Genomic DNA, 24,109 nt, shown 5'->3' on the forward strand with positions numbered 1-24,109 from the left:
TCTAGGACGAAATCTGGAGATTCGGCTGGTTGGCTGGATGTGACACAGCCGAATATCGAAATTCATCAGCTATGCCGACATCTTGCCTTCCAGGCGCCCAATTTTAATTTACTTCCAACAAGATGCCTAATCAACATTCAACATTGGATTTTTAAATAAGGAGTTGTTATACGATACTCAACCTTTTAGCAGCATAATATTTCAATTTCACGGGGAAAACTGTTCACGACAAATCCACATTTTCTGACATTTATTACCGCATCGGATTTTAGAACAATAAGTTCAATCACAAAGGGAAAAACGTTACAATCGTAGAAAGATCTCTGATAGAAATGATTTGAAATTCACAGATAGCAATAAAATATATAATAAATAAAATTACCGAGACGTTTGTATAATTAGAAAGAAGCTTATTTTAAAAGACACCTCCACTCGAGCTCGAGGTTTCGAGGTTCGCTAAAGAACTGAACGTGTCAAGTTGTTACTTTCGAAGAAGTAAAACTAGGGACGCAAGGAAGAGGAAAACGATGCTACTGGATGTCGAGAGGGGATGAAGTTCCGTATTTCTTCGCTTCATTGGTTAGAATTAATCGTTTACCTCCTGTCTCCTTCAAACGGGCATCCTTTCTTTATTGTCATCTTTTATGACAATTAATGCTTTTTTTTTACCAAATTCGGCAACATACGAGCAAGACATTTGACAAACAACGTCATTTGGCAAACATAGTCTTACTAATTAATATTCAATCCAACCTACCGACCAAAAAATATCTATCAAGTGAAATTTCGATGGTGAGGCAAAGAAAGGAAGAAAAGAGAAATGCATCGATATAGGTAGATATGGATACGTTGTCACGAGCGTGCGTGCGTGCATAAATCCTTGGAATATCGTTAACCAGTAGTCTCCAGCGCTTCGTGACTTCCGCTACCAAGGAGCAAGTTGCGCGCAACAAACTCATATATGACCCCAACCGTCTATGACCGGATATGAAAAAGAATCGAGCTTCCAAATCGTTAGACAGAATTGCCGCCACGTCGTGTTGAGACATTCTTATGCGAATCACGCGTTCGCGTGTACCAAATTCTGATCGCAGACCGGTGACATCACACTTATTGTATGTATATATTTACTTGCGCTAATTTTCTATAAATATTCTTATATATTAGTCGAATATGATAAGAAGAAATTCTTAGCGATTCATTGCTAGATCTATGCAGACAAATTTACCGAGCTATAGTACATGCAAAATATGCTATACGCATTATCATTTTATTTGTCTGCACACTAATTGCAACTTTGATTAGATTATAAATAAAAATAAAAAGCATTAAATTATTGAGAGAAGGGAGAATCGAACATATTTGCAGAGTAAGTCTCCGAAAGGTTTGGTAACAATGATAGACTACCGTCGTTGTGGTACTGATCGTGGTCATGGTCGTGATCGCTGTCGTTATCGTTGTCGTTATCGTTGTCGTTATCGTTGTCGTTATCGTTGTCGCCGTCGTCGTCGTCGTCGTCGTCGTCGTCATTGTCGTTGGCACGGTATTCAAGTGACGAAGAGAAGAAGGAAGAAAAAAACCTACGGAGAATAATTAATCAGTACGCGAAACACGTACGCGCGCATACTTCACGCACGGACCTATAAAACTGTAGAAAATCGCACTAATACGAACAACGATGGAACGCACCTACGTGTTCCTTCCATCCGGTTTCGAACATTGGGATCCCTAACTTTCCTACGAAATAAATGAACATAAATAATATTAAAAAAGAACACAAATACATTTTATATTATGCTTTGAAATTATTATTTGCTTTATAATTGACATTAACTAATATAATTTGTTAATTCCGTAAAAAGTCGCAAAGACTAGTCAAACTTTTTTAATACACGTTCCTATAGAAATATTTTTGAATATTTCAAGATAATTCTTGAGGAAAGTACAGCGTACAAATAAGATTAGCTTACAGGAAGACACAGGAGGATACAGGAAGATACTAAAGTAGATATTAAAGTAGATACTAATTGAAAGACAAACTATTAAGAATTCGTAAGAAATAGTCCATTCAAATAAAGGCAAACTACCAGAATTTGTTAATTTCGAATTACCATTATATCAAGTTTTACCAAAATTAATAAATTCTGGTAGTTTGCCTTTATTTGAGTGGACTAAAAGCAGATATTTTCTTGCATACAAGACGAATATTTCAGAAGCGAATAAGATTTGATCAGATTTACCAAAAATAATAACGAAATGGAAATGAAGAAATAAAGGTAAGAATTTTATTGAAAATTGAAGCTAAATATTAGGACGCAATAGTGGTAACAAGCTTGAAACGTTATTTAAAATTCTTTCTTCTAAGAAATCGTGGCCATTCGCAGTATAACTGGTTATTATCTATTGCTAAAGTGTGAATAATTTAAATAACAATCAACTTCGATTTAGATGTAGACGTTAACAAGTTACACCTGGTATATTCCTAGTCAACAAAGTATTTTACAACTAGATCTTAATTGTATTGCGCTTTAATTAGTAAAATCTATGAGTTTCTATCTTTTTCTTTTTAACTCCATAGTGCCAATGCGTTGGCATAATTAACGCTATTATTGGTAGAATCTTATCCCATAAAAATGGTCTAATGTCGTAAATCGTAATTAATATTTAATCTTGGCATAACTATGCAATATTATTTATAACCCAATGTATCAGCCTTTAAAAACATTACGTGTCGATATTGATTTTCTAATATTTTACTATTTCTATTACATCTATATGTCATTTTTCGAATAAATCATACAAAATCAAATAACATAAAAAGAAAAACAACAAAACAGATGGCTCGATCAACCAGATGCCAATTGTAATTGGCACGAATATAGGACTCTATTTAATTTTATTTAACCAAGAAAATTTCTTTAATTCACTTAGCTTTATAATATGCCGCATAGTATGTATCAATATTGGCACATCTCTTACAAAACAAGAGAGACCTAAAATACCGCCTATCTCCTATCTTACAATGCGATTTAAAATACGATTTACAACATGATATGTCGCGTACAAACGCATTAAAATATTTCTAATATTCAAAATAATTTAAACGTACAATATAATAAATTTACAATATTCTTTTTGCATTTTTCTTTTTTGCAAAAATCCTACGACGATTTATGAACAAGATACCTGCTAACGTAATGTAATTGTTTATTAAATTATCGCATAATGTTCCAAATCGGATGTATGAATTCAAATGTAGTTACTTACGAGTATAAAGATATATAATTTACTTTTATGATTAATTTCTATTTATTTTAACTTATTTCATCTTCGATATACTTTACATATCATTTGATAGATTATTAAAAATAAATTAAAAAATATTATAATAACAACTGAAGAGAGATATATCTCAAGATTATAAACCCTATTTTCAATTCAAACTTTAACTATTGACTAATACATAAACTATGAAATTATGCTCAAGTATTATTAGGCATTTATTAGATCTAGGCCGAAACAATTAGATAAATGCATTTTCTGCACTATGATATTGCCATGGTACCTCGTTTTTTAAACATATAAATAATTATGATTTTTTTCAAGAAATATATATATATATATATATATATATATATAAAACTTTGGTTTTAATTTGGTACAGCAGAGTTTAGGTCCATTAAAATTCCCAGGAAGTGTATGTTGCAGTCCATGGTGTTATAACAGCCCATGGTGGAAACTGATTTAAAAATTCTTTAAATCTCAAAGATTTCTGGTATTTTCCATGCAATGTATGACCAGCCAGGGCAATTGATAAAGAAGGGACATTTTTTAATGTAGATACCTACAATATAGTAATTGCTTAATTTCCATTAATTATACTTAATAAAAAATTATAGACTTACATTTAATTCGAGAGAAAATGTATAAGGAATACAATCAGAGGCACAAGAATAATAAATGAAATAAGTTTCTCTGCCATTCCACATAGGACCTTTCAATGGCTCTTTGTCCGATATACTCCACTTTTCTAAATGGACATTTTTGTACGGAGAAATAATTATACCTATGTGATCTGGACCTATATAAAGACGAAAAATTATTATATTAACTTTTAATCTTATTTATTAATTATTAAATTCTTCAATTTGCTAAAACACTATTACCTGTTACATTAAAGGTAAAACTTGTAACATTATGTTTAATTATTTTTGATATAAGATCTAATTTGGTTGGAACATTTATAAATGGTGCAGGTCCTGATATCCAACTAGTCTTCCTATAAAAGCGTAATTTTGTTTCATTATAGATACAAATTATATTCTTGGCTAATAATGTTATCTAATATATTATCCATAACTAGCACGCACAAATTGTTTCCAAAAAGTAATATAAAATAAATATATTTTTACCATAAAAATGTTGTAACTGGCATTAAATATGGTAAACCACAATATAGCTCGTTCTCACAATCCTTGATCGTTGGTATGGCAGCGTTAACTTCTGGTACCATAGATTGTACACTGTGAGGACTATTCATATCTAAATCAACCAGCCAATATCCCGTTCCAGAATATCTTAGACTACCATCAAAATGGTAATATTGTCTTTGTGTGTGCTGCGTGTTAGGAAATACGAAATGTTTCAATATATTGCGAATATATTGCATATCTGCAATGAATTATATTTTTGATTTTACCGCTATCATAAAACGTTGCGGCGCAGGAGATAATGGATTACCACTATAAGGGAAACCAAGAGGTGTTAATATTAGTATTCCAATTGCTATTAAAAATATTCCTGTCAATACGCTTATAATCCGTTCTGCATTCTTTATTATAATTACTATAGGCATCTGAAAGAGAAGAAAAAAGAAAATAAGAAAAAACATGAATAGTATTTGCGTAAATATATTTTCTTTTTCATGAAATAATGATCAACTTACTGTAAAACTAAATAACAAACAAAATAATAATGACAATATATTAGCCATAACAACTTCAGAGTTAAGGCTACCGCCAGAACGTCCCATTATAGGAATAAAAAGATACAAAGCACCGAGTGTTAAATAAAATGATTGCGTATAGGGTAAAGTGAGCATTCCTATGTGGTAACAAAGCCATTTCCAGCCTGTGGAAATTCAAAATAAATATACATATAAGTATCTTTTGACAATGAAACTAAACAAGAATAGATATTAATTAAAATTAGTTAATACCTCTCCATTTATAGAAATAATTAAGACGTAATACGTTTCCAACAGCAGGAAAAAAAACCCAATACAAAGGTATAAAGCCAGACCTTATCTTAAGTAAAATACATAAGAAAAGTATTACCATCCATATAACAGAATATGCATCGCAATAAATTTGATACAAAGTCCACATGGAATTTATTTCCTGTAAAATTTATATTATTCTACATACACACAGTGTATTTCTCTCTTCATCGTTATTTTTACAAATTAAAATAACATAGATTAATTGAGATGAGAAATATTAACATTTATTCATTATACTAACAAAAATCAGCCATTTACCTTCTTTTGTCGAGTTCCAATGTACAAGAATAAAATCATTGAGGTGAAAACAGTTGGACAAACATATAAAAAGAATAGCCATGCTGGTCTTACATACCAACTCATTACTTTTCCTAATTTTGTAAGAGTTCGTGCAATCGTTGTACATATAAACGATGATAGGAGCCACGAACTAACAATAACAACGACGCAAATTAATAAATGTTTTAAATATGTGAACTTCTTTGCATCTAAATAACAAAATATAAGCTCCAATTTAGTAGTCTATAGTCAATTATGTTAGTATAAATATCAATATTTACCTTTGCGTGCATTTTGTATACTCATATATATAGAATATATTCCTATACAAATAGAGAGAATATTTATTGTGCTTGCAACATACAATGGCCATCTGATAACGAATGCACCCAAAAAATCAAAAAATACAATATTTTCTACTGCATTCTGTGACGTTATATCCGGCAAATCCTCTAACATTATTCCTCGGCCAAGAGCAAGAATATTATCTCCAGTCCTCTGCAAAGATCCTAATGGAATTTGATCGACTGTGTCAAACTTTGTATGATAAACATAACCATTGGTTGACCAAGCAAAATCTACACCTGAACAAAATATATTCAAAATATAAATATATGAAGTTATAGTATTTAATAATATTTTATTAAAAATAATATTTTTAATATATAAAAATAAGTTTTTAATATGAACATTCAATTACCAGAAATATTTCCAAAATCTCGGAATATTCGGAAATCAGTATCTCCAGGAACAATGCCACTTTCGAATATTTCTTGCGCCAAGGATGATGCAAATGGATATGGAACTGATCTAGAATAAATCTGAAAAATGGGAATCTATTGAAATCAAATGAAATATATAAAATAGATAAAATAAATAAACATGAATTAATATAAACCTCCAAAATCCATGGACTATTAGGACCAGCTTGAAACAGTAATTCTCTGCCACCTGCACCACATGCTTCCAAGTTTATAAAAGTTCTAATCTCCTTGGCCCAAGAGTGTTGCGTTATAAAACCATGTGAAGCCTGTAAAATAAAAAATTATACTTTTTTATTTGTCATTTTCCTGAAGTTTCAATCAATCTGGAAAAAATGAGATATACCTCTAATAAATTCTCTTCTGCTCCATTAAATAAAAAAATAATATTATGCTTCAAAAACTGTGGACTGTAAGCAATTACGCGTAATATTTCTAACATCACAGCACATCCAGCAGCATCATCAGAACCACCTGTAATTATATTCAAAGAATATACTAAAAGAAATGAATTTTCCTTGAAAAGACAAAAATAATAAAAAATTATTGTTATTACGTTATATATAAAATATTTACCTGGACTCTCCGGAAAGGTATCAAAATGACAATTTATCAATAAACTATAGTTTGCTGGATTACGTGGCCCAATTTTAACAACAACATTCTGAACACTTCTATATACATTTGTCATGCCATCTAAGAATTTCAATGGAAATGATCCGCTATGCTTAGTAATATCGATTGTAATTTTATGACTTTCATGCATATTATTGACAATTTCATTAATTGCCGTCGTTAAATATTTAACAGCTAATACTTCATTCTCATAGCTTCCAACAATTCGTGGGCCAATAGATGTAAGGTTTATTATGTGATTACGAGCTCTTTCGGCAATAAATCTACCAGGATAAAGTTCTTCATTTTCTATCGTACAAGGTTCTGGTAAATGTTTCTCTAACACAATAATAATGAAGGATAGAAATAGAAAAAAAGTAAGCACAAAAAATAAATGTGGAGTTTCATTTGGCAGTATATCTTTCCTCTTAAAAATAATCCTATCATCTTGTGAATTACTATCCAAGAATCTGCGTGTAGTATTCTGACGCAATCTGACTCCATCTTTCTGAAACTAGACACATTTTATTATATTTATTTATATTACATAATAAATATATATATATATATATAGATATAAGTAGATAAATAGATAGATAGATTGATTTGAACAAAATAATAAACAAATAATATCACATCACTGTTCACTAAAATATTCTAATAATGGGAAAAAGCCTTACCATGGTGTTTTATTTGGTATTTATATTATATTTATCTTAGCGTATGCGAGCCAAATTTTAAAAAAGCATAGAAAGAAATATAAGAAGAATATGACGAAGGAAATTGTGTCACGTTACTTTGTTGACTGCATAATACCGCATCGAAAGCAACGTTTGTGCCTTTTTTTTTTAAACTAAAAAAAACAAAACAAATCCTATTTTTTCCTTTATGGTTCTTCTACTATTTATTTTCATTTACACAAAGTCAACTTGTTAAATAATGGTCACTATTTGTTGGTGACACGGTAATCGGAAAACTGAGAAAATAATTAATAGTACATTAATATGTGTGTCGTTTTTTTTTTTTTTTCATAAGAGAACGGTACAAAGGTAAATGACAATTATATCTAATCTTGCTGGAATGATACGTACTTATCTTTTTTTTTATTATTTCATTATAATTGAGCTCTTTTTTATGTAATCTTATTTAATATTAATGAAATTTAAATTAGGTTATGGCAAAATTTTGACATTGCCGATGAATATATTCGATACTCATGACATTAATAAAAAACAAAGAAACTATTAATTGCCTTAGTTGAAAATTATAATAGATGTTAGAAGAAATACTTGCTGATAACATTCGTTTATCATTTAGTATTCATGGACTTGACGTAAACGGCATAGGTACCAGTACATAAAAGGAAAGAGATGAGAGAGAGAGAGGGAGAGAAAGAGAGGGAGAAAGAGAGAGGGAGAAAGAGAAAGAGAGAGAGAGAGAGAGAGAAAGAGAAAGTGTTTTGTTTGGTATATATATATATATATATATATATATATATATATTTATTCATTATATCGTGCGTGAAAGAGATGCATTACCTGGTAGATCTACATACACATCATACATAGAGAGACAAATGTTGCGTAATACGCGAATTCTAATTGATCATTAATCCAAAATTTTAAATTGATCCAAATTATTTCAAATTATAACAATATATATTTCGTCGATAGAAATGGTTTCCTTTTTTTCTACCTAATTTATTATAAAATATAATGTGTGGTAATAAATCATACAATTATTCTAAATTAAAAATTAATTAATTAAAAAAAAACAAATTGTGTTATAATTAACATGTATCACATGTAATATAACTTTTTAATATTCATGCATATAAGCCTAATATCTAAAATCATTATAATTAACTTTCTAATCGATAAATTATCATCGACAAGTAAAAAGCTATGATTAATAGTGATTATGATTAAGAAATCATAAGTAATGGAAGCTAAAAGAGGTTAACTGATATACAGAAACGTGCTAATAATCCCGCTATCAAAATAATATTTGTGACATGAGACATTTGAAGAAATCTCTTTTATTAGTTTTCGATACTTCCTTTTACCTTGATCGTGGTGAATTATAACTATAAAAATGCACTTAATCATCATTTAATCATTTCCTCGATAATCGTAGCTATTACATAGGATAAATGTATTTTCATATTTTTCTAGAAAAAAAAAGATACATTCGAAATAATAAATGGATTATGTGAAATATGTTTGACAATTAAACATTATAATTACACATTGATAATAATGTAATGCTATCCTCATGCAAGTGAATTAAGACAATATGCATTGATATGTGTTTCTAAAAATGTAAATGAAAATTGTTAAAGCGTACAAAGAATCGTATTTAAGATTCATAGTGGGGATCAGTAAGTCTCATAATTTAATACATATGTGTAAGTGAATAAATGAAATACATTGAAATTAAAAATAACACAAGATACAATGTATATAAATTGTGTAAATATGTTTATTGCTTTCTAGATATAATTATTATTTGATAGAAATTTAATTTAGACGTGATCAAGAAAAATGGAAAATATTATACTAATAAGCTGGCTGAACAAGATATTATTGTTATTTTGTATAACAAGCATTTTTTTGTGTTTAATTATTCAACAATGGGTTGAAGTTACACCAGTACCTATATATATTTCACTTTCATGGACTACATTTGTCATGATCATGTCAATATGGCTTAGTTGCATTTTACTTAGATTTACTTTAAAAAGAACTGTGCCAATAAATATAGAATTTATAAAGAAATGGATTTATAAAAGACTACCAAAATATTTTGAGTTGGAATATTTGGATACGGAAGAAAAAGCAAAGATGTCCAAATTTGAAAGAGCATGTAATAACAAAATACATATAAAAACTGTCAATCCAGAAAATACAAATGACTTATACAATGGAGATTCCTTATCAAAAAATAACATTATATATGTAGACAACATTATAAGAGAAATTAATGTTGACTGTATAGATGTTTGGTACAAAAATATAAGTACCGATAAAGCATTTCCTAATGAAGCCCAGACATTATTAAAAATATTATTAAGAAAAATATTTCAAAAAGCTAATTCAATAGATAAAATAAAGCTTGCTAATAAACTGGCCGATGTAGTATTATTACATTTAAAGGAATATCGCAGGTAATTAGAATTATACCATGAATTTGATTAATTACATCTTATAGGACAATCATCTCTTTTTATTTCAACTTAATAAATTATTTTACAGAGCATTGCGTAGAGTTGAAAAGGGTACTTGTACAAATCTAGAAGAAGCGTACAGATGTTTGCATCCTGGTTCCCGAAGTTTGCTAACTTTGGAACATATATTTCATCGTCTAGTTACCGTTTTAACTCAAGAATTTTTGCAGTGGGAATTGACTAGTTCCCTACCTTGTAAATTATTAGTATCTATTTTAGCTAGAAAACTTTTGACAATGATCCAAACGATTAGTTGTCCTAATTGGATGTTTGAAAGTTTATTAAAATTACTACAAAGTACACCAAAAGAAGCAAACAAACTGTGGACAAAAGATGATGTAAATAATTTATTATTATATATTTTATATATATATATATATATATATATATATATATATATATAGATTAAGTGAAAATATTCACAAAATAATTGCTATTAATTTTAGGACATTGTTTCTATAGGGTTGAGCGATGGTATAACATCCGCAGTGGCTACAGTAATTCCATGTCCATTACTACAACCTGCATTTTCTAATAAGTCGATGACAAGATTAGAGCAAGAAAATCAAAATTCATCATCGTCGATCGATCTTGGAAAGCGGTCTTTAAGTTTAGAAGGTTTAAGAATACAGCATAGGGGTCTTTGGGGAGACATAAACATATCAGAGGTGGATTCAGAGATCGATAATAACAGAATATCACCCATATATGAAGAACCAACAGATTTTGCCACAACTATTGCAAGACTAAGAAATCTGTTACAACAAAAGTCTACTGCAACTACACCATTGTAAGTTATTAATGGATTGTTAATATTAAAATTGTTTATTTTTAATTTATTATTACAGGCGTACAGAGGACAAATCTTATGTAATATATGAAGGTAATCAATTTATAAACTTATGTATACCGTGGACAGAATTTCATACGACAATCGATGGCTCGCAGCAATTATTATATTGCATTCAATTTGATGATGTCGAGCAACGTGGAGTAGATTTGTTTGAGACTACAACTGCCACGGTTAAAAGGCAACACTCTGATTTTGTCCAATTACATACTTCTCTAGAAGAGGTAAGATTATGTTGAATTAAATAAATTCAATTTGAAAATTAAAATCTATAAATATAATCTTATTTGTTTCCCAGATACCATCAATAGCCAGTATTATGTCAGAATTAGAATTGCCAGAAGGTGGACGCGTTGAAATGGAAACTTATTTACGAAATCTCTGTATACGTTTAGCCAATGAATGTCCAACGCAATTACGTCATTTTTTGCGGCCAAATAGTAATGCAGGAAAAAAGGCAGATATAGTTGCACCACGGTTTGATAGAATTTTAGCTAAAACTGTCAGTGGGGTATTTAATACTTTAAAAACAGTTGTGCCTAGATTTGAGTTGGATTCGGAAGAAGAAGTTATACCATTGCCAACATTAATACCCTTATCCGATATACCATGGAGATTCGTAGAAGATATTAAGTCGGTGAATAGATATATTGTTATTTTATGAAATATACTATGCAAGATATATTACATTATAACTATGCATTATCATTATAGAAAAATTTAGCATACGAATTACAGCAATTGGTGGCCGAAAGGATTTATTATTGTTCTGTGGATACAGCATACGAAGCAGTTGATAGTATGGAAGGCAGTGGAGATTCTGAATTAATGGCACATTGGTGGAACATAGTTAACACTTCTTACGATGGTAAGAACATTTTATCAATTTGACTTTAACAAAATCTGTGTAATACTATATACATTACAGAAGAAACGGAGGAGTTGGATTCTAAATTATCTTTAACTTGTGTTGTTATCGATTTAATTTGCGAGGTATTGACTGGTATTGGGAGTAACAATGTGTTACAACAAGAAGCTGTTGTTCGATGGGCTAAATTATTATTTGGAAATATAACTGAACCCCTTATAGAGGTATTTCTTGAGCAGATAAAATACGACTTGATATTTATTATATATATATAGGGTGATAAAAAAACAGGGTCCGATATTTGAAGGGCTTATAATACTTATATATTATTTTCAGAAAATGATTATGAGGCTATCAGACAGTTTAAGCGATATGTCCTTTACATATAATTCACAAAGTAACGTCACAACAGAATCTGCTCTACTTACAAAGGATAAAATATTTGAAATATTAAAACAAATAATCCCGTGCGATATGAAACTTATTTTTGGAGAGGAAGATACACTGAAGATTTTCAAGTATTTGCTTACTTCATATGAGATAAGAAAGATTAATCTGGACTTAAATATGCAAATTTTAGATGTTTTGATGTCACAATTACTGATTTCCTGTAGAACAAATCATGATGCATGTTAATTGTTGTGTTTTGTGTAACTTGATAAAACAGAAGCTTAAAAAAGTATAAGAAAAAATACACATATTAAAACATGTATAATTCATAAAAAAAAATGAAGAACTGTGTACCTGATCACGTATTTGCAATAAGAAATGCCAAGTATTTATTTAGTACTATCTCGCGCAGAATAGCAGATAATAAAGATTATGTGTAATCTGTAAATCAGTATATCTCTGTATCAGTGTTTTATAATATAAATATTTAATGAACCATTTTCGTACACTATTTTGTAATTGAATTTTTATTACTATCAGAGAGTAATTTTTTTTATTTTATATATCATATCGGTTGGTATAATGTAATACCATTTAAAATAATATAGTTTTCTGTAGTATTATTCATATTTGAATGTTTCTGCGCATTATTTTAACTTAATTTGAATAATTTGCAAAGTACATCTGTAAGATTGTTGTATCGCAATATTAATTTAAATACTATAATCAAATAGTCTTTCTATAGTATATATATTACGTATAACAGAGAATCCGTAATGCACATATGTACATTGTTATAAATTTAATGCAAAGAAGAAGCACACATTAAAATTTACATAACTTATCAATGCATATGAAGAGTAGAGTTAAATATCACAAATTGTTTAATCTTCTTTTGTTGGTTCACCTTGACCTTTTTGTTTTTCTAGTTGTGCTCTAAAATGACAATGCTACATATTAATCGCTATACATTTATAAAGAATATAAAGAAAGGCACATTGTAGAGACATACAATCATAGGAAGAAAATAAGATTAAGGTGAAATATCTATTACGTGATATATACCTCAATTGTTGATTAAAGTCATCTTCAACGTCGTCATCATCCCAATTATCCTCCCATACACTAATATCTTCATTATCTTCATCTTTTGCTGTCCAATCTATCAAATGATTCAGCGAAATAAAGGTTATGTTTCGATATATCCCATAATAAAAACGTAATATATACCTTCTGCTGGGAATTCTTCAAATTCATCATCTTCTTCGAGTAATCCTAAATCTACTTTGGTTTTGTCGTTCTTGCCGTCTGTCATTTTACAAAATCTACTTTGACTTAATATCAACTGGCAAAGACCACGCGTACAAGTTACATGAATCACCTTAGAATTGCATATACTGCGACTATAAATTTCTTACGGTGGGGGCTCCCCCTCCATGCAGCAAAGTTTCTCTATATTCATATATTTATCTCTTGCTTGCGTACGGCAAAGTGTTAGTTGCGTGATTTATAACAAAATTGGTGAAATTGATCGCGGTTTATATAAATGATTTATACAACATTATTCGTAATATAATTAAATATTCTTGTTGCATTTTCCACGATTCTGTGAGATTATCTGATATTGTTAAAGAAATCAAGTTATTTTTTTCATGTGCATACAATATATTACGTGTATATATACATATCTGTGTGTGTATGTATGTATGTATGTTTGTAATTACTCATTACAACTACACAGTTTTCATTTTTCACAAAATATATTATAGTACGATATAAATATATATTACGTTAAAAAATAATTTATAAATTTAATAATATTATCTCTAGCAAGTAAATCCGTAATATTTTCATCCACGAAAAAATTCGTATATTAAACATCTATATATCGTAAAAGTAACATATATATCTCTCTAGTTTTATAATACTTTGATATACTTTGTTTATTAATAAACAAATGTTAAATGCTTTGTACTATTTCAGCATACGTTATACCATCTAATAATGAGCATATAATAAATAATGATACTGAGATTGCAAAAGATAATACTGATAGATATGAGGAATGTTAATATCATTTTTGTTGTTTGCAGCAACAACTTGATGCTGTAATGTATTATCAATAAATATTGTATAAAAATGTATACGAATAATAATAATATAATATATAAAGTCAACTAATTAAAGGATAAAAAAAAGTGAGTAGTTTTTACTCTTATGTCATAGCATTAATGTTCTATATCTTGAGAAGAATATGGTATGTTATACGATTATGTAAAATGATTTTTAAAACTTTGAGACATTCGCTTTTGATCTACATTGTTAATATTTCACAGACTTGTAGCTTTGGTTTCACTATTTTTCTATTGTAACCCATTAAAATGTACTTCCTTTTAATAGAAGCTTTGAACTTCTGGACTGCAAGATCTTGAAGAAGCCGGTGTATTTATGTCCATGCAAATATTTGCGTTACACGCTGGTTTTTGGGATTCCGATATTTCAACTTTTTGATTAGTAGGGTTTTCATCGTTTCTTATTGCACATATTATATCCGTAAGAGCAACTATATAATTTTTGGCTAATGTAAGAGTTTCTATTTTGGAAAGACGTCTTTCCTTGGTAACATGTGGAATTACTTCGCGTAGAGACTAGTAAAAGAAACAATAAACATTTTTCAATGTCGCACATATCTTTCAAATAATCTTGTAATAATAATTATTATTATTATTATTATTAATATTTATATTATTATTATTATTATTATTATTATTACGAGGGAAATCAATATTTACCTGGAATGCATCATTCAAACTGTGCATTCTCATTCTTTCTCTTTCATTACTTTCTAATCTACGAAGCGTTCTTTCTTTGGATGTAGATGTTCGCGGGGACTTTGATAATCTAAATTTGTCTGATTTTCTTGATGTTCGACGTACTGTACCGCTATCTTGTACTCCTTGTTCAGTCCACTTTGCTTCCCAATTGCTTTCACCCGTTACTTTAGATCTCATTATACGAAGCAACTGCGTTATCAAATGTAAATTAATCTATACTCATTTATTATATCATTGAAAATGTACGTTACTTAATCTAAAAATTAAGATCTTAAAGTATTTATACAACCAATACGATACTCATTGTTTTTATCCAAAGAGTAAAATTCGACATTATATTTTTACAAGCAAAGATATATTGAATAAAAATAAAATATATATATGCAAGAGTAGTATATGTATTATAATAAAATTGCTATAAAAATATAATTTTCTCTATGATATACTTGAAAGCTTCGTAAAATTAATAAATAATGAGATAATAAGATGAATATATTATATAATTGAAAAAAGAAAAGAAAAGAAAACAAAACAAAATGCGGTATAATTAATATTAATATTAATATTTATATTTATATTTATATTTATATTTATTATATGAGAAATTTGTAGAAATAGCATTATTTAAAGTGACGATCTGAAGAGGACTGTCTATTTTTCCGATATTGTAAAGAATCATACCTTATATATAATTTAATGATGTTAAAGAATTTGAATCGCTGTTCGAGTACCGCGTGTACTTGTTGAGCCACGCTGGAAGACTGCCGTCGCGACGTCGGGGTGCGGTCGGCGCCACCTTCCACCCTCCAATATTGCACCACCTACGGCGTGGCTGATTCTTCATTGCTAAATGTCAGAATTTCTTTTCAACTATTACCTATTGATAGATCAAACCAAAATGTAAACTCATTTTTTTATTTCCGCCAAATAATTAGATCGAACACGTTGTGTTTCGATAATTAAATTGTTTAATGAAAACTTAATCAAAAACTTAAATCAAAGAAATTAAAGAAAAATGCAGGAGTTTAATTTTAAATAATAAGTCATTATTTCGTTTATTTTTTATTTCTACGAATGATTTCAACGTCATTCTTGCAATAAATCTTTTATCGCTAATAGAACAAACAAATGTAAGATTCAAAGAAGAATTGTATTGTTATTTTAATTCAAAGAATAAAAAGAACATGTTTAAAAGGACACCTAGTATATATTATAGCGTTCGAAATGTTTGTATGTATGCGTCGTATATATGAGTGGCTACAGGTGGGCGTATGACGTAATTCGCCCACGCGGAGTCCTATTTGCTTATTACCGCTTTACCACTAACTACACCAGCCAAGAGTGTGTATTAAAAAAAGGGTGCGCGCATTATATTAGGGATGATTTTATTTTTTCAAATCAAATCAATTAATATATATATATATATATATATGAAAAAATATTGATATCTAACAATAAGATAAAGAGAAGAAGAGCAAGAGGAAGAAAGAAAAAAATAAAATAAAATAAGGCATCGTATAATTTGTTTCTTTCAGATAACAAATCTATAGGATTATTTATTGGCAATAAACTATCAGTAAGCTATAAAAAATATTTTATTTCTTATTCTCCAGTTTTACATTTACCACAACATGTATTAACGCGTTTCTCTAATTCAAACTCTTTATGATTTGGAGTCCATGGACCTAAACTAGCCGCGGAGTAAAAATCCATAGGATATGCTTGATTTCTATCATATTCGGCCATCTCCAGGGCGACCGCACCTTCGTAGGGTGTAAGAAAAGGTTTATGGAAATGAGCACCCCAATCGATGCTGAGACGTGGACATGCAACCTTAAACATTATAACAAAATAATCTTCTCAAATATCATATTTGAAAAGAAATCTAGCTAAAATGAAGAAGCGTTATTTGAAAAACTTTCCTTAAAGTTGTATTAATATACCTGTATAAAACTATCTACGTTTCTGAATAACTTCATTTTATCTGGGAATATTTCGGAAAGCAAAATAATAATACTTTCTTTTCTTAAAGCTTTCAACCTATTTTGTAAGTGATCCACAATTCTTGGATGTCCCTGGCGACCTAAAGTCCCAAGTATCATTCCAAATATTTGAGCACTCTTTGCTACATTAATCGCCGAGAGTCTTGTTTCACGCATTTCTTTGTGATCATAGAATTCTTCTGTCATTTTTTTTTCATAAGGATCATATCTGAATGCTCGTAAATTTGGATTAGCAATCATAGCAGCTTCGAGGTGAAATCTACCATCTCCTATATAGACTATAGCATCTGTGCAATGCGTTTGTGGCGCAGTGCAACCTAAAATCTTTAATAATGATTTATATTAATTTGATATATTATAATAGAGTAAAATAAGAATATAAAATAGAAAGAAAATCACTTCGCCTGGGCTCAATGGTTTACTCTGTGGTATAGTAACTTCGTATCCATTTTTTTTTAGTTCCATTGCAATAGCTTGTAACGTTCCTACAAACTGTATCGTACTAACGAGTGAAATTTTTGAAATAATTAATAAAGATGCTTTAATGCTTTCTATACAATGTACAATGTCAATACTTATATTAACAAATACATAGAGAATTTTAATTCCAATAGTTTGATCGATAGGTATTAGACAAGAGTGTCCATAATGAATCATGAAATCTGCATCTAATGCTCGAGCTGTATAATCATCTATGCAACAAGCACCTATATACAAATGAATATTAAATGAGATAATCAGATTAATAATAGATAATATTCACAACGTTTATTTATAATTATAATCTTTTACCATATGTTACATCACCCATAATAATACTTTCTGCATCCGTAAAATTTTCAATAATATCAGCTATAGTTGTTGCATACATTAATAATCCTTCGGGCATTTGTAAAACGACTCTTTTCGCTTTTGTTTCTTTGATTCTCCATATCGACTTGTGTATTTCAAAATTGTAATTATTAGGCAAAGCTGCAACGGCTGCATTCAATAATGGATCATTCAAAAGTTCTTGCGGTATCTTATTAACTTTGATTGGAGCTTTAAATACTTTACGAACTGGTTTGGCCTTAATTACGACGGCAGATTCATATTCTGCGATCATCATTAAATGATCTGCTTTTATTTAAATATTATGTCATATTATTTCAATTAAATCTTTATTAAATACACTAGTTACTATGCCTTAATAATTCAACGGCCTATCATTATTCATGTATCCAAAAATGTAATTTACGATCAGATAACCTTACCGACATAATAACATTATCTTTGTTCTGCTAAACGTCAGTATTGCCAACTGAATAGCCATAACATTTCTAAATTATTACAATATGTATTTTGAAAAATAACCAAACGACATAAGCAAAGGCTGACCAATGAATTTTGATTGGACAATCCATATGCTTATAATTTAATCAGAATCTCACATAGGAATGAGGCCATTTCTTAAGCCATACACACATATTATTATTTCTAGTCCACCGAGATCCTTAATGTTATTTTCATAAGTATTTTAAATATTAATGACAGAGACAGATTTCAATTGTATTGTTGAATTTTTGATAATGATTAAAAGAAAAAAAGAGCTTCGTTATTTGCTGCTACTCGTGCTCTCCTTTACGGGATTGGCTCAATCCGATTTCATCTGACTCTGCATGGTGGTATCTTGTGTATGCTTGCATTATATGTATATATATATATAGATAATATGGATTACGATAGCGGTGTGACGTTGATTTAACTTCTCATTTTGTTATAATAAAATGAAGTTGTAAAAATGTATAAAGGTGTAACTGTTTTGGAGTGATAAAATTCTTGTATGCTCTGTCTCTTTCCTTTTTATTTAACAATGATTTGTAAAAATCAATGAAGCATAAGTCATTTGTAGAATGAAATGCAGCATCATTAAGATGACATCAAATCTGTCACCCTTTGAGTACGCTATTTGACCAAATCTATTGTTATTATAAATTTTACGATTGAAAAGATGTCTGCGAATAGGTTACTTAATGCTCACATTATTTCAAAATACGTTTTCTACGTGTTCCTAATATTTTCTCTATCACATAATTAATTGTATTTGTCATGAGTAACAACTGCATACGTAAGTTGGTCAATTTGACAGGCTGAATCAATTGTGCTTTATAAGTATAATGTACTTTAGTATTCTTCTAAAAAAAATAAAGTAGTTTTAAGTGACTGTTGGAAAGAAATCATAGTTGGTGACATGTTTGGAATATCAGTTTTGTGCTGTGTGGCAAGGAATGAGGTTTTTACAGTTGTTTTATCTTAACTATGCAATTTATCTACATACATTTGTAACGTCCTCTAGCTTACATATAATAGTGATTTAACGCTTAAAAATAAAACACTTCCAAAAATGTTGGAAGTAGGTTTGCGCGTCGTGCGTGGTCAAGATTGGAAATGGGAGGACCAAGATGGTGGAGAAGGTCATGCCGGTACAGTGGTAGAAATTGGTAAACCACCATCTGGAAGTTCAGCTTCTAGTCCTAATCCTGCTGATAGAACGCCTGACAAGACTGTTATCGTTCAGTGGGATCATGGTTCTAGAAGTAATTATAGAATTGGATATCAGGGAGCTTATGATTTACTTGTCTTTGACAACGCAGCTATCGGTGTGAAACACTGTAATATTATTTGTGATGGATGTAAAAAGCGTGGCATAATTGGTATGAGATGGAAGTGTACAGAATGCTCTGATTATGATTTATGCACGCAATGCTATATGGCAGATGTACATGATTTAACTCATACTTTTCAAAGATTTCAAACTCCTACTTCTATAGAGTTAGTAAAGTTTATCTATCAAAGTTATAATTTTTAACTTGTTCATTTTCTTTTTCTTTTGCATATTCTTCAAAATCTATAGAAATTTATTTCAATATATATGTATATGTTGGTGCATAGGATACAGCTTAGTGCGAGAGAAGGTTGTACCAAGATACCATTGAAAGGTATTTTTATCGGAGCAAAAGTAGTTCGTGGACCAGATTGGGAGTGGGGAAATCAAGATGGAGGTTCAGGTAAATGCAAGTATATATACCATATATGATATAACATTATGCGACGTTTCTAGCTCATTATTGTTTAGCATTATATGGTTTTTTTTCTTTCTTTTTAATAGGTAAAAGTGGAAGAGTTATGGATATTCGTGGTTGGGATAATGAAAGCAGTCGTTCGGTCGCTACCGTTACATGGTCCATTGGTAGTACTAATGTCTATCGACTTGGATATAAAGGTTGCGTAGATTTATGTTATATAGAAGAAGCCACTGCTGGCACTTATTATAAGGAACATCTTCCACTACTTGGACAACCTATAATCGTATATCCAGACAGTAAACACGATCCTATATTGAACAGAGGCAGTACTTCCAATGTTGTTGTTTCTAGTCTTCGTCAATCAACATTTAACATTGGGGATAAAGTCAAAGTTTTGATTCAGGTAGAAGCTCTTAAAGAAATGCAAGATGGTCATGGTGGATGGAATCCACGTATGGCAGAATACATAGGGAAGGTATTGCAAAATAATAAAATGCATTATTAAATAAGTTAATATCTATATATATCTAACATTGTTGTATGTGTATTTTTTTTTTTTTTTTAGATCGGTACTGTTCATCGGGTAACAGACAAGGGAGATATTCGTGTACAATACGAAGGTTGTAATAACAGATGGACATTTCATCCAAAAGCTTTAACGAAAGTAACAAGCAAAGACATATTCTCTCTTGGAGATATAGTTAGAGTAAAAAATGATTTAATTACGGTGAAACATTATCAACGAGGACACGGAGAATGGATAGACGTAATGAAAACAGTATGTATTAATGAAGTATCTTTTCTTATATTTAATAAAAACTCTTTACTCTATTCTTTTTCTAAACACATAACTTGTTCTTTTTAGCTAATTTTACTTTTCAAACGTTATATCTTGAGTATAATTCTTAGATAAGAATTATTTTACAGGCTCTTGGAAAAACTGGAAAAATAATAAAAATATATTCGGATGGAGATCTGCGTGTAGCACTGGATGGTCATACGTGGACATTCAATCCTTTGAGCGTATCATTGATGCCACCTGGATCGCATAGCATACCTGTTATAAATGAAGAAGCAGATAAGAATAGAGATCGATCAGGTATAATGGTGTGAAATATGATAGAGATATTGTATATATGCAATGAATAATTTTGTATTATCGCATAGTCAGTGCAACGGATAATGAAGTAGAGAAATTGTTACGAGATGCTGCCAGAGGCGAGGCAGGCGTTCAAGTGGTAAGAGAATTTTTGAAAAAATATCCTAGTAGAGTAGATGCTAGAGCTGGTGGTCCTAGTGGGGAGAAAAAAACCTGCTTACAAGTAGCTGCACACCAAGGACAGCACGACCTTTGCGTACTTCTTCTCGATGCCGGAGCTTCTTTACGAGCGGTCGACGAAGATGGGGATACTCCACTACATTATGCTGCTTTTGGGTAAGAAAAGAAGAAGAAAAGAAAATAAATTAGAATAATTAGTCTATCAATAATATTATATTGTTATAACTCTTTGACAGTAATCAACCAGAAATAATGGAATTACTTCTGTCGCGAGGTGCGGCTATCAATGCTGTAAATAATGGTAAATGCAGTGCTCTGCACGTTGCTGTAAATAAACAGCACGTTCAATGTGTAAAAATATTGTTACGTTATAATTGCGATGTGAATCTACAAGATTCATATGGGGACACAGCGTTGCACGATGCTATTGGAAAAGACGCGCTTGATATTATCGATGCGCTTTGTGCTTGCGAAAGGATTAACTTTACTCTACGTAATAAGCGTGGTTTTAATGTATTACACCATGCTGCTTTGAAGGGTAATGCACAGTAAGTATGCAGCAGACGGATAACTGATTGTTAATCTTTTTTCATAGTTAAGTTTAGATTATTTAACTTGTTTGTTCTAGTGCTACGGAAAGACTGATGACAAGAGCACGGCATTTAGTAGACGTGAAAAAGGAAGATGGTTTTGCGGCATTACACCTTGCAGCATTGAACGGTCATAAAGATGTGGCTGCTACGCTTCTTTCTCCAAATGGCGGATGTGCAAAAGTAGATTTACGTAATAATAGAGGACAAACGGCTTTGCATTTAGCTACTTCGCAAGCGCATTGGTCCCTGATAGAACTGCTTATAGATTATAACGCAGACATTACTAACACAGATGAAGACGGAGATACGGCATTGCATATTGCTGTCGCCAAAAGTCCGAATCAACCGTCGACTATACCGACGCCAGAATGTAGCAGAGATTCACCTATTATTTACGGGGTACTGTATTGTCTATTATCAAAAGCTTATTTGCTCCTAGATATACGGACAACTGTTAACGCGATACAACTATGAAAAATCGCGGTTTGTGCAGATTTGGCAGACTTTAACAACGCAAAAAGCAAAATCTGAATTAGCATTGGCTTGTTTTCTGGTAAGCGTGGATAAAACTCGTACACTTTTGGAACATGCTAAGAATTCGAAAAATAAAACTCCTTTGGATCTTCTCAATGAGGACTCGCAAGTCACAGTGTGCACTAAACTTTTAAAATCATACGAATATCAAAGCAATAATGTACAACTTGAGTAAGTACCATTCTTAAATCTTCATTTTGTTCTCTTGAATTCTTTCACGCGCCATGGGTAAAACGATTCGTATTATAATGAACAATATTACAGAATAGGAAATAATTCATCGTCTAGCTATGCAGAAGCTACGATACATCATAGAACTTCCACATCGGAATCAGAACTATTGCGTGAAAACGTTGAAATTAATTCTACCGATTCTGCTAAATGCTGTTGTAGTTGCCCACAGTTTTTAATTAACTCAAAAGAAGAATCTCGTTTCGATCCTGGTGGTAGTGTTCCTAATTTTGTTGCTTGTTCGCATTGTAGACATAAGACAAACAAATCAGAAATAATTCAAGGTAATAATATGCTACTATAATATTCATATTAACAAGTTTAAATGATATTGTTTAATATATTTTCTTGGAAACAGATGGCCCAACGGCGATGGCGAATATACCTACGGTTAAAACGGATAAGAAAATAACAGATGTTTCATTGGAATATAAAATAAAAGAAGATAAACGAGATGATGAGAAGGAAAAAGAAAGACACCTTGAAAGATTACGTTATTTGGAAACTAGGGTAGCTGATCTCGAAGAAGCTAATATGTGTAGCATTTGCATGGAACGTCGACGAAATGTTGCCTTTCTATGTGGTCATGGTGCTTGTGAACATTGTGCAGCACCTTTAAAAACATGTCATATGTGTCGTAAAACCATTACTAAAAAAATTAACCTATATTAGAAATTAAATTAATGAGATAATAATTAATGTCAAACTATGCAAAAGGAATAGAAAAAAAAATAGTAAAAGTATAGTTAGACAAATTCCTATTTGGGACTGAAAATTATAAAACAAACTCATTGTCAGTTGAATTTCAAGCGTAAGTTAGATTTGAAGTGTCTTCACCTTTTTCTTTCATTTCTCTTTATCTAATTTTATTAGTTCAATACACAAAATAACACTTTTTTAAATAATAGCATTTAAGAGTATTAAGTGAATTATTTTAAAAAAAGAGATTGGTAATTAATGTATGCAATTTATTTTAAATATTGCTATACGGTAGAATCTTCATTATATGAATGGTGAATGCGTGAAGGTTTACATTGTGTGAACTATCATATGAAAGGTATTCCTACTTTAGTACTGTAAATAAACCAAAATATTACTTGATTTTGTAAGACGAAATCTACAATAATGATTCAGTTTCAAAGTGACGCTTGTTGCTCTATTATATGAAAAATTCTCTCAATTAATTGAAATAACTTATGTGTATATATATATATATATATATATATATATATATATATGCATAAGAACATCATTCACATTTTTATACCAATTTATTGAAGAAAAAAACGAATGTATTATA

General features: G+C 30.3%; 5 protein-coding genes across 5 annotated transcripts; 2 read left to right on the forward strand and 3 right to left on the reverse strand.

Annotated features, from left to right (window-relative positions):
* Positions 1–2,263: 2,263 nt before the first annotated feature.
* LOC106786508 (endoplasmic reticulum metallopeptidase 1-like) lies at positions 2,264–8,310 on the reverse strand. The gene is made up of 15 exons (XM_014747976.1): positions 8,028–8,310; positions 7,617–7,912; positions 6,898–7,450; positions 6,668–6,795; positions 6,459–6,590; positions 6,261–6,381; positions 5,842–6,144; positions 5,540–5,769; positions 5,219–5,399; positions 4,946–5,130; positions 4,700–4,855; positions 4,413–4,618; positions 4,167–4,279; positions 3,906–4,081; positions 2,264–3,844 (listed from the first exon to the last, which is right to left on the reverse strand). Exons 2-15 carry the CDS (start codon positions 7,617–7,619, stop codon positions 3,680–3,682), a joined length of 2,652 nt encoding a protein of 883 aa, XP_014603462.1. The 5' UTR covers positions 7,620–7,912; positions 8,028–8,310; the 3' UTR covers positions 2,264–3,679.
* Positions 8,311–8,710: 400 nt separating this feature from the next.
* LOC106786510 lies at positions 8,711–12,759 on the forward strand. The gene is made up of 9 exons (XM_014747977.1): positions 8,711–9,343; positions 9,432–10,102; positions 10,191–10,500; positions 10,609–10,952; positions 11,011–11,236; positions 11,311–11,649; positions 11,727–11,880; positions 11,941–12,104; positions 12,217–12,759. The coding sequence occupies exons 2-9, from the start codon at positions 9,480–9,482 to the stop codon at positions 12,514–12,516; spliced, it is 2,460 nt and encodes an 819-aa protein (XP_014603463.1). The 5' UTR covers positions 8,711–9,343; positions 9,432–9,479; the 3' UTR covers positions 12,517–12,759.
* LOC106786511 (26S proteasome complex subunit DSS1) lies at positions 12,741–13,686 on the reverse strand. The gene is made up of 3 exons (XM_014747978.1): positions 13,501–13,686; positions 13,336–13,432; positions 12,741–13,206 (listed from the first exon to the last, which is right to left on the reverse strand). Exons 1-3 carry the CDS (start codon positions 13,583–13,585, stop codon positions 13,155–13,157), a joined length of 234 nt encoding a protein of 77 aa, XP_014603464.1. The 5' UTR covers positions 13,586–13,686; the 3' UTR covers positions 12,741–13,154.
* Positions 13,687–13,915: 229 nt separating this feature from the next.
* Positions 13,916–18,421, reverse strand: LOC106786512 (diphthamide biosynthesis protein 1). Its single transcript, XM_014747979.1, is given in 6 exon segments — positions 13,916–14,918; positions 15,063–15,322; positions 16,730–16,937; positions 17,048–17,431; positions 17,507–17,814; positions 17,900–18,421. Coding segments are annotated over 6 exon segments (1,731 nt in total). The 5' UTR covers positions 18,216–18,421; the 3' UTR covers positions 13,916–14,663.
* A 391-nt stretch (positions 18,422–18,812) lies between these two features.
* LOC106786536 (E3 ubiquitin-protein ligase MIB2) lies at positions 18,813–23,715 on the forward strand. Its single transcript, XM_014748028.1, has 11 exons — positions 18,813–19,918; positions 20,039–20,154; positions 20,256–20,647; positions 20,738–20,950; positions 21,100–21,271; positions 21,340–21,607; positions 21,688–21,999; positions 22,080–22,443; positions 22,538–22,749; positions 22,843–23,093; positions 23,168–23,715. Exons 1-11 carry the CDS (start codon positions 19,491–19,493, stop codon positions 23,479–23,481), a joined length of 3,042 nt encoding a protein of 1,013 aa, XP_014603514.1. The 5' UTR covers positions 18,813–19,490; the 3' UTR covers positions 23,482–23,715.
* The last annotated feature ends 394 nt before the right edge of the window (positions 23,716–24,109 follow it).

This window comes from Polistes canadensis, unplaced genomic scaffold (assembly GCF_001313835.1).
Source record: "Polistes canadensis isolate GaletaPanama2010 unplaced genomic scaffold, ASM131383v1 scaffold_75, whole genome shotgun sequence".
In the NCBI taxonomy this organism is placed as follows: domain Eukaryota; kingdom Metazoa; phylum Arthropoda; class Insecta; order Hymenoptera; family Vespidae; genus Polistes; species Polistes canadensis.